The 14,356-nt window shown below is 34.2% G+C and overlaps 1 protein-coding gene across 14 annotated transcripts in view; it reads right to left on the bottom strand.

Moving 5' to 3' along the window:
- The window catches only part of EHBP1 (EH domain binding protein 1), a 402,091-nt gene that overhangs the window by 79,119 nt on the left and 308,616 nt on the right, over nucleotides 1–14,356 (bottom strand). For all 14 annotated transcript variants that reach the window (XM_009184288.4, XM_009184284.3, XM_009184285.4 and 11 more), the window contains one exon: nucleotides 10,005–10,148. In XM_009184288.4, the coding sequence (XP_009182552.1) occupies nucleotides 10,005–10,148 (144 nt within the window). The remainder of the gene's footprint in view (nucleotides 1–10,004; nucleotides 10,149–14,356) is intronic.

Raw genomic sequence — 14,356 nt, 5'->3', positions numbered from 1 at the left:
AAAAGCAAAAAATCAGAATATCAATTTGTACTGACAAATCATTTGGTACTAAATTCTAAAGACACGCAGAGTGCATAAAGAACTGATGGCTTGATTAGCTCTTGTGGCACAATTGAAGGAGCTGTCTCACAGATTCTTGATTTGGAGAAACACTTTGATCTTTGTTCAAGTCAATTCATGAACATCAACTGACAAGACTGCATGAAACACCCTGATGGTTAGGTCCAAACTCCAAGCAAACTATTTAGTTTCATTAAGGGCTTCCAGAAAAGGTGACCAAGACAATCCTTTCAGAAGCCAACACGCAAGTGACTCTTTAAATTCTACTCTGCACAATGTATGACCAACAGCTAACACACATATAAGCAATCAGTCAAGTATGGGAATATCTACTTTGTGACAAAAAAGAAAGCCACATTTCAATTTCACTCTCACTAAGGCATTGTAAGATTCTTATACAATATCAAAACTCTACGTCATTAATATCTCACAGGCAGAATACTTTAAAATAGCACTAAAATAGTTGTGCATATTTTTTGATGAAGAGAGAGGAAAATAAACTTGCTAAACATTTCATAAAATAGAGTAAGATATTAAGAAATTAATTAGAGGGCTTTCTTTTCTATAGTTAATTTTTTAATTGCAGTTTAACCCCCTTTTAGAAAGGGGATTGTTTCAAAGGGCTCATTTTTGCACCCACCCTGTCAAAGAAAGTCAGAAACACTCAAGTATAAAGTCACTGCACTACTGTGGCACAAACAGTTTCTGCGGCTAAAATCAAACAAAGACCAATTAAACTAATCATAACGTTCCAGTGAACACAAGGAAGCTCACCTGGTATTTCTGGACTTCTTTCGTGAATTTTCAAATCTACTCAGTTCTTGGTATTATAATTACCTTGACCAAAATACTGTGAAATTACTGCTCTGATCTACTAATGGCTGAAAAAATCAAGTCGTTGTGGTTTCATGCCAAGGGGCCATAGCAAGGTGGCGCAATGATTTCTGACACAGAAGACAACTTCTAAAAACTCGAAAGGGAAAATTAACGGGATGTGGTTTACATTGCCAAAGACTGTTCATTAATTACCAATTTAATCACTGCTGGAGGCATGACATTACAAAAATCTGGCTGAAAGTTCTAATAGATTATGAAGACCACCTAAGAAGAGTGACCAAGAAATGTACAAAACAATTAATACTGTTTCACTGCTATCAAAGACACTCAGATTATTTTACATCAAGTGAAGCAAAGGAATTAGTAGCTTCACAGTGCCACCACTAGGAACTGTAAATACAATAGCACACAATTAGTAATGCACATGTGACTTTTCGTTTAAGGCATATATCCTTGGGAAAGCAGAACATGATAAGAAGAACAAAGGAAACATTAAAAAATGAAACGAATAAAGATTCAAACTCTACTCTTGTGCATGCTGAGCAATAACAAAATAGGCAATATAAAATACAGCTTTAGTAATGGTGATATTCATCCTGGGATGTTCAACACAGCACTGAACAGCCATACGGAAAATGTCCACAGCCATTAATACTTGCATAAAAGGAGTGTTCCTGATGCTAAGACACCTAGCCCTAGCTTCATGCATTCATAGCAACCTCAAATAAGACTTTTGAGGCTAGGGGTTCATGGCCACATAATAGAAAAGATGCTTGAGGTTTTTTTTTCCTCCACAACAATGCTGGTATTTTGTATGACTTTGAAGATATGCTAGCAAGCTAACAATATGTTTTCTAAGAAGTCTAGTAACTATTGTTAGGATAGCAGACTTCAAATCAACTTACATTTAGACATAATAGATAAACTATTATTTAAAATAATACGGAATAAAAACCGCTGCTTTGTATAGAGCTATTTATGCTGAACATAGAAGTACGCCAGCATTCTTCTTATCTAAAATGCAACTATAAAAAGATCAGCTCTACATTCAAAGTGTCTTACTGGTCTGAAATGGATTTTGTACATTAAATCTTTTGGTGATTGTGTTGAAGTAAAAAATGAGGATATATTTTCATTTCAGTGCCCTGGGCATAGATATTCCAGCTCATAAGGAGAATAAAAATTACTAAATAAAATCTGTATGTTATTAAAGGTTTTAGATTTTTTAACTAAAAATTTACTCTGTATGTTATTAAAGGTCTTAGATTTTTAAATAAGTGATAATTGATGTCCTTTCATACAAAATGACAAATGTAAAGTTAACATACTTCTTCCTAACAGTATAACTGATAATATGTGTAATTAGGGAAAATACAAAATTTTAACTTGAACTTAATTTAAAGCTTTGATTCCTAAGAGTCTATTTATTTAACACAGCCAATATTCATAAATATGTAAGTATAATCTTATACATATTTGTATGATGATATATACTTAGAACACATATATATGAAAACTACAGAAAAAGTTACTATTACATATTATCAAAAAATGTTTAGTGTTTTTTAACCAATTGAATGGCAAATGCTTCTTTTATTACTTGGAGAAGATCTAGTGATCTTATCTAAATCTGCTACAATTATCAGCATGACAGACTAGTGCCATTTAAATCAATAATTTCCAATCAACATCAAAAGTATGTGGCTGATGTCTCACCCTTCATGGCAATAAAATGCCTGTCAAAGGTTTAATTTGCAAAAGAGCAACTTGCATTCTCTTAGCTCTCTTAAGCCATTTGGATTCGTTTCCAAAGGTGAGTTTAAAAAAAAGTCACTGTGTGGTTACTGGTCTTTGCAGTTAACTAAGAGCTGACCAAACTAAAATCCTTTCCCATGTATACTGTTTTATTTAAAGGATTCAAACATTCCTTCAGGTTTTTAAAGATGGATACCGTAAACCTTCCAGGACTTGCTGCTAACTTGCAGTTTGACCCTGCTACCTGCTATGTGAGAAAAGGCTCCTAAACCAGTTGAGTGTAATGGGTGGGCCATTATGCTAAAAGATGAAATGTTAGGAGAAAAACTTCAAGTCTGTTTTATAATAGCATTGTAATTACTTCCTGATAATTCTTTCTAAAACGCCATCCAGATACCTAACAACTACCTTCAAACCATACTCTTATGCTACATAATTACTGCTTAAACAAAACAAAAACAAACATATTTATAAATTCATTGATCATTATGATTAGACTAATTACACTGAAGTTTCATCCTGATTCTCTTTTTAGATTTTTTTAGATTTTCCACTTATAAAATAGATTTTATTCTGTTAAAAAAGTTATAATTAAACGTATGTAGCATCCTTCTTCTGATATGTTCAAAATGCTTCACTAATACGCTAACAAAAATTCCAAGAACTGTGGGTAGCAGGACTATCATCCTTTATTTTGCTTAGAGTGTATGAATTCTAAACTTAAGCACATCAAATGCAAACATCCCTTTCAGATACCCATACAAGTATATCAGTATTATTAAATGTAATGGTGGGCTTATTAAATGCATTTTTTAAAAAGCAATTATATTCCAATGCAAAATAATTAGCAAAAGCATCTGAAAAAGATTAGCTTTTATTTTTTATTTTTATTTTATTTTATTATTTTTTGAGATGGAGTCTGTTGCCCAGGGTGGAGTGCAGTGGAACAATCTTGGCTCACTGCAACCTCTGCCTCCCGGGTTCAAGCGATTCTTGTGCCTCAGCCTCCTGAGTAGCTGGGACTAGAGGCATGCACTACTGTGCCTGGGTAATTTTTTGTATTTTTGGTAGAGATGGGGTTTTGCCATGTTAGCCAGGCTGGCCTCAAACCCCTGACCTCAAGTTATCTGCTCACCTTGGCCTCCCAAAGCATTGGGATTATAGGCGTGGGCCACCGCACGCAGTCTATTTTTATTTTTTTGAGACAGAGTCTTGCTCTGTTGCCCAGGCTGGAATGCAGTGGCGCAATCTCCACTCACTGCAACCTTCACCTCTCGAGTTTGAGCAATTCTCCTGCCTCAGCCTCCTGAGTAGCTGGGACTATAGGCGTGTGCCGCCATGCCTGACTAATTTTTCTATTTTTGGTAGAGATGGGTTTTGCCATGTTGGTCACGCTGGTCTCAAACTCCTGACCTCAGGTGATCTGTCTGCCTCAGCCTTGCAAAGTGCTGGGATTATAGGCAAGATTAGCTTTTAAAATTCTATTTGTACATATCTGGGTGAAAAGTGTATGGGGAAATGAGAGTAATAAAGAAAAATAATAAAAAAAGAAATATTTTCTTGAAAAAAATTACATTTTCTTTGTGTCTGTGTTTATATATTATACAATCAAGAAGTCTCTTTTGAATTACATACTGGGTGGACTGCTGAAGCTACCAAACTCCTGAGTTGCACTTAAAAAAATCATTTAAAGTACATGTGGAAAAAAATGAAAAACACAAATATCACACTTAAAACTTATATTAGTAAAATCCAACCTTTGAAAATCTTCATAGAACAAAAGGAACAGGAAGAAAAGAAACATAAAATACAGACCTAGAGCAATGAAATCTGTCTCCTATAGACATAATTTCAGGGAGCAAATGAAACAGGTTAAAGGAGTTTCTAAAGGCACAAAGATACGAATGAATCATATAAACAACTTTCATGAAAAAAACTTGAAAGGCAATAAGTAGTCGTACCAAGTATTCACTAAAATATGCAATGGTAGTCCTGCCAAAAATTTAGAAAAATTAAAAGGTTTATGGTATCTGTGTTTGTGAGTTGTCCTTTAAGGGAAATTACAGCTTAAATCTTTCCCAAGGATAACTTAAGTGGAGTCTGTACATAAGGATCCACCCAATAAGATTACCAAGAGTTGTTTTCAGTGTCTTAGAAACAGCTTTCCAGGCTAGCAGTCTAAAGCTGCACTCATTTTTAAAGGGAATGTTTTGCAGTATTGTGATTCAAGGCAGAACTGAAAGCTGAACTCTAATTAGAGTCCCAGAATACGGGAAAAGCAGGTGTGTGTAAGGATTTGGCATACACACATCATAACAACAAAGAAAGGTATCATAATGTACAATTCGACAATAGCAAGAAAAGAATGATATAAGCTTAAGTCCCCAAGTGGCAAAAGTAATCTTATCTGTAACTGACTTCAGACAAGGGAACACTAACTTCCTCTGCTCAATTCTGTTTTAAAGACCTTCAGAAAAACACTTATTTTTCCTGTTTACAAACCTACTAAGAAGCTCCTTATAGCAAAGTTTTCATATTTAAACTCATTTTTTATTAGTTGACACTCGGAGGATATGAAAAATAGCCTGTCACTATTCCCTTCATTTATTCATTCAACAAACATTTACTAAATACTATTACTTGATGCTGGGGATACAAGGTCCTTGGACTTTGAAATAGTTCACAGTTGAATGAGAGAAAGAGATTCGTAATTAGATAATTATAATGGGATGAATGCATGCTATGGTAGAGAATAATAGAAAAAGATATAGGAAAGAGAATTAACTTCACTGCAAGGAGCCATGAGGAGAGTGTTTATCGAAGTGCTATTTCAGTTTCAGTGCTATTTCAGTAGAAATTAATAAGGGAAGATGGGTATTTCAATGCAACAACAGCAAATGCTTGACACAAGAATGAAAGAGTATGGCACATTTTAGACACAGTAAGTAACTTATAACTGGACTGTAGAATGAAAAAAATGAGAGACAGGTAAGAGATGAGGCCGTAAAGGGAGGGGACAGGATTTGCAAGGACATGAGGCCATGCTGAGTAGTTGGGAAGTTTATTCTCTTAGGTAAGTGGGGCTACCAGATGGATTTTGAGGCTTCATATAGTCAAATGATCACTTAAGCTATTTCCCAGTTATCTCTTCTTTACCTTTTGTAAGCCTTTCTTTCTTACAAGTAGACCTTTGTTTTCAATACTTTAACCCTTTTCTGAATCTCCTGTAAATTCTCACTTTCTCTCAGCCCAGAACTAAATACAAAAGTCTCACAAGTAGCTAACTGTACTGAGTACATGGACATTTTCCCATGACTACATGTTTCTATTTAAGTCCTATAATAGCAATTATTACAATAGCTCTTCTCATTATTTTTGGTATTCACCAGAAGGACTTAGTTTAGGTGTATAGAAACAAAGTACAGAGGAATAAAATAAAGAAACTGCTAAAGAAGTTTTAAACCAGTGGTCCTTTAAGTAATAAATAATAACTCCTATAACTCAATAGCCACCCTCCATCCCTCAAAACAAACTGTTAACCTGATTAAAAAGTGGGCTAAGGATTTGAATAGACATTTCTTCAAAGAAGACATAAAAATGGACAACAGATACAGGTACATGAAAAGATGTTCAATGTCACTAGTCATCAGGAAAATGCAAATCAAGATCACAATGAGATACCACTCCATGCTTGTTAGAATGGCTATTATCTAAAAAACAAAAGTGGCAAGTGTTGGTGAGAATGTGGAGAAAGTGGAATCCTTGCACATCGTTGGTGGTAATATAAAATAGTGCAATTGTTATGGCAAAACAGTATGAAGGTACCTCAAAAAATTAAAAACAGAACTACCATATATCCAGCAATTCCACTTCGGGGTACTTATCCGAAAAAGCTGAAATCAAGATCTTGAAGTGATTTTTAGCACTCCTATGTTCACTGCAGCATTGTTCACAACAGCCAAGATGTGAAAACCACTTAAATGTCTACTGACAGATAAATGGATAAAAATAATGTGGTATATATATATACAGTGGAATACCACTCAGCTTTAAAAAAGCAGGAAATCCTGTCACATTCTACAACATAGATAAGCCTCTATGACATTATGCTAAGTGAAATAAGCCAGTTATAGAAAGGCAAATACTGCATGATTCCACTTATATAAAGTATCTAAAATAGTCGGATTCATGGAATCAAACAGTGACATAGTGGCAGACAGGGACTGGAGGGGAGGGGGAAATGGGCAGTTACTAATCTACAGGAATAAAGTTTCATCTAAGCAACATGAATAAGTAATGAAGATCTGCAATAAAACATTGTATCCACTCAAATTTTTTTTAAAAAAGTAGCTCTCATGTTAACTGTTCTTACCGCAATAAAATGTTTAAAAAATCGAGTCTTCTAATCTATGAACATAATACGCCCATTTATTTATTCTTTTATATCTTTCAGAATGTTTTAGTTTTCTGCCTAAAGGTCTTGTATATTTCTTGTTAGCTTTATTCTTAGCATACTATGTATTTTTAATGTTCCCGTAAATATTTTAAAACTTTTTGTTTGCAATAAATAATTTAAAAAGATAAACTTTAAGATATAATTTACATCTAGTAATATGCCCCCATTTTAAATTTGATGTTTTAACGAATGTACACACCTGTGTAATCAGACACAATAAAGCTATAAACATTTTCCATCCCTCTAGGACATTTGCTCATGATATCCCACCTACCCTGGCATCAGGCAACCACCACTTGGCTTTCTGTCATGCTACATTAGTTTTGCCTGTTGTAGAATTTCATGTGAATGTAATTATATATGTCCTTTTTTGTGTTCTCAGCATAATATATCCACGATTCATTTACATTATTGTGCATCTCAGGGTTCTGTTCCTTTGTATTGCTGGCGTAATATTATATTGTATGGCTATATCAGGATGTGTTTATTCACTTGTCTGGCGATGGACATTTAAATTTTGCCCTGTTTCTGGGTACTACAAACAAAACTGCTCTGAAATTTTGTGTAAAAGTCTTTGAATAACCATGTGTTTTTAGTTTTTTTTGGTTATATACCTTAAAATGGAATTGCTGGGGTCATGTAAGTGTATGTTTAGCTTCATAAGCAATGGCCTGTTTTTCAAGATGGTTGTACCATTTCACATTCCTACTGGCAAAATGTGAGAGTTCTAGTTGCTCCAGATTCCTCCCACACTTGTTACTGTCAGTCTTTTAAATTTTAGCCATTATCATAGTGGTGTCTCACTGTGACTTTCAGTTTCATATGCTTGATAACTAATGATACTAAAGATATTTCTAATGTGCTTGTTGGCCATTTGTATATCTTATTGAAATAGAATTTATTTTCAAATATTAATTTTATGTCCAGTAATCTTGTAATTTTGGGAGAATTTTCTATGTACAAATCATACTTCTGGTGAATAATGGTAATTTTATTGGTCTCTTTTCATATGTTATGCCTTTTTATTTCTTTTTCTTGTCTTAGGTTCCCCATTATGATATTGAACAGAAGTGGTAGTGGAATTTCCTGTCTTTTAATCTGTTACAAATGGAAAGCCTTCAATATTTCACAATTAAGTATGTTTGCTATAGGCTTTTTATGCATACATTTTAGCGGATTAATAAAATAATAAAGTTCCTTTCTATCCCTTGAGGCTAAGAAATGTGGTTCTTCTCTCTCTATGGATCATGAATGGATGTTGGTATTTTTCCAACCTTTTTCTATATCTGCTTGATTTTTCTTTATTGTGTTAATGTTGTCAATTACATTGCTTGAGTTTTGAAAAATTAAACAATCTTGCATTCCTAGAATAAATCCAAATTGACCATGGTATTTTAACTTTTTAAAACACTTCTGGGTTGAATTTGTTAATATTTTCTATAGGATTTTTACATATATGCTCATAACTGAAATTTCCCACTAATTTTCCTTTCTTACAATAAACTTAGAGTGATTTTGTTATAAAGAAAAGCTAGATCATAAGAATGCCACATATTTATGGCTTATTCCACTGGGACACTTGTTCTTGGAAGTCAGCCACCATGCTATGAGGAAGCCCACACTAGAGATGTAAAGAGACCATATGGAGAGGCCACATGTAGGTGTTCCAACTGACAGTCTGGCAGAGGTCTTATTAGCTGAAAGCCAGCCCCAGACGTCATGGAACATAAACAAGCCACTACCTCTGTGTCCTATCTGAATTCTTAACTCACAGAATCTATTAACCTAATCAGATGGTTGTTTTTTGCCAGTAAGTTTTGCAGTGTGTGTCTGTGTGTGTGTGTGTGTGTGTGTGTGTTTCTGTAAGTAGAGATGGGGTGTCACTATTGCCTGGGCTGGTCTCAAACTCCTGGACTCAAGTGATCCTCCCACCTCAGCCTCTCAAAGTGTTGGGTATGGGCGTGAGTCACCGTGCCTAGCCCTGCAGTGGTTTTTAATGCAACAATAGATAACTTGAAAGAGGAAGTGTGGGAAAATATCTTGGGACTGTTCAAAGCACAGTCTCATAAGCAATAGGGTACTTCTTTGGGTAAACGTGAAACAAATGCAACAAGGTGACCAACCTGGCATGTAGCTACCTAGCTATATGGCACAGAGCTGCTCTTTCTGGGAAAAACAACTACTAACACATGATGGTGCTATGGTGAGACTGTCAGTTTTCTGATTCATGAAGATGTTTGTGTCCTCCTAAATTTTAAGGGCTCCTATTATTATACGTTCATTATTATCTGTGAAGCACTACACAAAAATATGTACAAAAATGTGGTTTAATAAAAAGATGGCAGTATATGATAGGAAAGTGGCCTGACTCTGGAATCTAATAAGGCTCAGGTTCAAATCCTGGATTCACCGTTTACTGATTCTGTGACTTTGTACAAGTTACCTTGCCTATTGGCCTCAGTCTCCATGGTGTTAAGTAAAATAAAAATTATTGCTCCTGAAATACTTAGTAGGTATTCAGTAATAATAGACATCATTATTATATTCTAACATTTCCAATAAAATTAACCTCCATTGACAAAATACAATCTTAGAGTACAACTACAGTTATAAAACTGTTTTTTGTTTATAAAAACAAAAAACAGATTATTCATGTATATGTGGAAATTATATTCCCAGATCTTACTTTTCCTCATCACTAACACTGCTTTGTAGGAATAATGACCAAGTGGTCCTACAAGTATGAATTTATCTTTATCAGTTCAGTAAGCGCACTAAGTATTTGCAATGTACAGTCTGTAGAAAAATAACATAGCAAAAATACAAGCAAATTACTTCCCTCCTCCCCATGATTACAATGAACAACTTATGGTCTTTTTTAACCAATGCTTCTCACATCACTTAGCTGCCTGTTGCAGAATGGGGTGGCTGCGTTGGTACTGTGCTTATTCCCCGCCTTTAGGGCTGCATCTCTTCTTGCTTGCTCAAGCAGAACTCTTGCTCTTTCCTTAAGTTCTTCTTGTCTAGATAACATTCGATGCTTAAAAGCAAAGATACAGAATTAGAAGCCAAAAAAAGAACTGGTAATCTACATTTGTAAACTAATGAAAGGTTAGACAATCTGCTGAAATAATAGAGATTATGAATAAGATTGTAGCTTCATGAGATTACCTATAGAGAATGTTAATGTTGACTAGAAACCATGGAATGAATATATAAATCTTGATATGAGGGAAATACATCTTTACTGTCTAAAACTGGATTAAATTTAATTATAATTTTATTAGAACATATTCTCGTTAGGTATAAGGCTAATATATATTCTATATATTCTATTTGCTCATAAACACAGTATAATCTGACAAAGACATTTTTTAAAGTTCAGAGTTTTATTTTCGGTCTTAAAGAATTGATAACAACATGTCTCTCAAATTTGAACGTTGATAAATATTAAATATCTGTGGCAATAATCCTTTAAAATCTTAAGAATGTTTATAGAAAATTCAAAGTTATTATATTTCATTAAAAAAAAGTAAAACTAGTCTTCTCCATTGCTCACTATCCTTGTAACAAAACAACTGAAAATATTATAATTGAAAAAGTATTCTCCTGGATTAATCTGTAATTTTACAATATAATTTTGGAGAACAACAGATATCGTCCATCAACAGAGATCAGTTCTTAAATACATTAACCAAAAGCACAAAATTCATACTCCTTATAGTCCAAATTCCTTTTTTTTCTACTAAGTAACCAACTTCTGGCTTTAGATGTCTATTACTATTATCTGACACTTAATTTCTTTTACTTCCCTCTCATTGCATAGTTTTGGTTCAATCATAAGTATCATTGTCAAGGAAAATAAAATAAGTATAGCTATTACTTTATTTCATATTATGTGAAACCATCTTTTCAAAGATTAGTTCAGCATTTTGGGTTTCTTTGTGGTCTTTATATTTTACTGTAACTATTTTTAAAGCTTTTTTTCTATAATCTTAAAGAAGAAAAGATTTTTCTTAAAGTGTACAATACAGTGCTTTTTAGTATTTCATAAGGTTATGAACTATCACCACTACCTAATTCCAGGACATTTTCATCACCCAAGATTTTTAAGAGGATTAAACAAAAATTCTTAATAGATACAAATAAAATGTATAAGTGATAATGATAAGTCTAAGTTCATGTTGAACAGGACACAATAGAATTTAGTTACAATATCAACAGTGTCTCAAAAACAGACAAAATTAATTAAATGAACACTGAATTTTCAGTCAAGACATCAGGCTGTTAATCCCTCTTCCACTAATAATAAGCAATGTAACATTGAGCAGGTCAGTTAAAAACGTACTGCATTCCATTACATGATGTGGAGTCAGACAGACCTGGGTTCAAATATCAGTTCCACCACTTAATTATGGGCACGTTAATTTATCTAAGCCTCAGTTTCCTCGTTTATAAAATAAGGATAGAAATAGACCAACTCTCAGAAGGACAGGGCAAAGATTAAATAATAGCATAATGTACTGAGCACTGGCGCATGACAAGCACTGAATAAACGTTAAGTATTTGTTTTAATCCCTCGATTTCTTAATCTTTGAAATGAGGGATCATCTTTAAGATTCCACTAGCTCCGAATTCTGTGATTTTATAGTCTTTTGGTGATTCCAAGCAGCTACAAAGACAGTGAAAAAATGTTTTGGTCTTAAGAACAAAATCAAATCACCAGAAGACTATAAAATCACTAATTGTGTTTAAGAGCACATAAACACAATTTTTAAAAAAATTTTCCTGGCTAGAAATGCAATTCACTACAGAGATTTCAGAAAATAAATACAAGTTAAAAAGAAGATAAATAAAAATTAGTAGTAGTCCTGGTACCCAGAGATAATAACTGTAGAATCATGCTTTTTTTTTTTTTCCTTCACTTATTGTATTTTCAGCATTTTCTTATGGTCTTAAATATTTTTTTAAACATAATTTTAAAATTATTTTATTATTTTACTTTTTTGAGACAGGGTCTCGCTCTGTCACCCAGGCTGGAGTCCAATGGCACAATCACGGCTTACTGCAGCCTTGACCTCTCAGGCTCAAGCAATCCTCTCACTTCAACCTCCCAAAGTACTGGGATTATAGGTAAGCCACCATGCCCAGCCTAAAACATGATTTTTAATTGGCTACCTAACATTACATTGTATAGACACATCATACGTTAGTTAATTTGTCTTATTTTGCTGAACATTTAGGTTGCACACAATTTTTTACTATCATAAATAATGCTTTTATGAATATCTTTAGAGGTACATTTTTATTATACTTTTTTTTTTTTTTTTTCTGAGATGGAGTTTCGCTCTTGTTGCCCAGGCCAGAGTACAACGGCGCCAGCTCGGCTCACCACAACCTCCGCCTCCCGGGTTCAAGCAATTCTCCTGCCTCAGCCTCCCAAGTAGCTAGGATTACAGGCATGTGCCACCACCCCAGCTACTTTTGTATTTTTAGTAGAGACGGGGTTTCTCCATGTTAGTCAGGCTGGTCTTGAACTGACCTCAGGTGATCCGCCTGCCTCGGCCTCCCAAAGTGCTGGGATTACAGGCATGAGCCACAGTGCCCAGCTATACTATACAATTCTAATTATTTCCTTAGGAAAAATTCCTGAAAGTAGGATCTAAGGAGATAAAGATTTTTAAGGAATTTGATGCACATTGTTAAATTGCCCTTCAGTAATGTTGACCACATTATATTTGGGCTAAAATTATTTTTTAATGCTATTACGATAAGATGCTATATGCATCAAGTGGAGAAGCACAGACTTTGAAGACAAGGTTGCTTTTTAATTCAAACTTTAACATTTATCATATAACCTTAAGTAACTCTGAAAACCCCAGATTTCCCACATATAATATAGAATTTGACTACTTACCTTATGGGTTGTGAAGTTTAAGAGATATGTGTAAGATAGATAACTGTCATCACATGTATTAGGCACCCAAATGGACAATATTATGACTTTGTTAAGTATACAAAGTCATATTAAAGTTACTAAATTTCCTCTAATCCAATGGTTTTAATTGTAAGAATTACTATTATTTTATGAACTACTAAGAACAAACGTCAATTAAACTCTAATATACTATCTATTATAAATAACATATTGATTGAGAAGTTAAAATGTAAGAAGATGTGTATCTGAGAATTGAAATACTGTGTACAAAAGAGAAACAGATTTTTAATTGTCCAAAATTCAGCTGCTATATACAATTTTAAAAGCCTACCAAATGTCAGCACCTATATTACAGTGTTTATTGTTAGACTTTACTTTTGCCAATCCAGTGTCAATAAAAACCTTTAAACTTACCCTAAGCAAAATTCTGAATAAGTCAATGGCCAAAGAGAAAACATATATGGAGCTATGAATAGACGTTGCTTCTATCATCCAGTACACTTTAATCATCTGAATAGAATCACAGAATGATAGTTTCACAGCTAAAGGGGTTCTTAAAGATTACTTCATTTAACATACATGGAAAATAAGATTGAGAGAGGCTAAATAGCTAGTTAACATGTCATTACTAATTTATTGGGAGAGCCAAAACAAGAATCCAGGCTTACTGATTCCCAGTCCAGGGTATTTTAACATTTTAAGTATCAATCAATTTCTAGTTTTAACTAAACATATTTGCCTTAAAAATCTGGTTTTTAAGAAAAATTTGGCCAGGTGCGGTGGCTCACGTCTGTAATCCCAGCACTTTGGGAGAGTGAAGCAGGAGGATTACCTGAGGTCAGGAGTTCGAGACCAGCCTAGCCAACGTGGTGAAATCCCATCTCTACTAAAAATACAAAAATTAACTGGGCATGGTGGTACACACCTGTAGTCTCAGCTACTCGGGAGGTTGAGGCAGGAGAATCACTTGAACCCAGGAGGCGAAGGTTGTAGTGAGGTAAGATCACACCACTGCACTCTAGCCTGGGTGACAGGGCAAGACTCCATCGCCCCGCAAAAAAACAAAATAAAAATCTGTATTGAATATTACAAGTTAGGGTCATCAAGTTCTTGTAATTGTCATTCACTAGATGTTTATTGATTATCTACTATGCGTGGACATTATGCTGTCCTGAAAGCTTTCAGAGAGATTTAGCTACTTAGGACTTTTGATTTGAGGTTTATGATTAGGAGAACAGGGGCTTGCTTTGACAGCTAGTATACTTCTTTAATTCTAATATGTAAATTCTTTTTTGACACCTCTGAAACCT

The sequence above is a fragment of the Papio anubis genome, chromosome 14, assembly GCF_008728515.1.
Source record: "Papio anubis isolate 15944 chromosome 14, Panubis1.0, whole genome shotgun sequence".
In the NCBI taxonomy this organism is placed as follows: Eukaryota; Metazoa; Chordata; class Mammalia; order Primates; family Cercopithecidae; genus Papio; species Papio anubis.
Note: the sequence above shows the minus strand (reverse complement) of the source record. Positions and strands in the feature narration are given on the sequence as shown.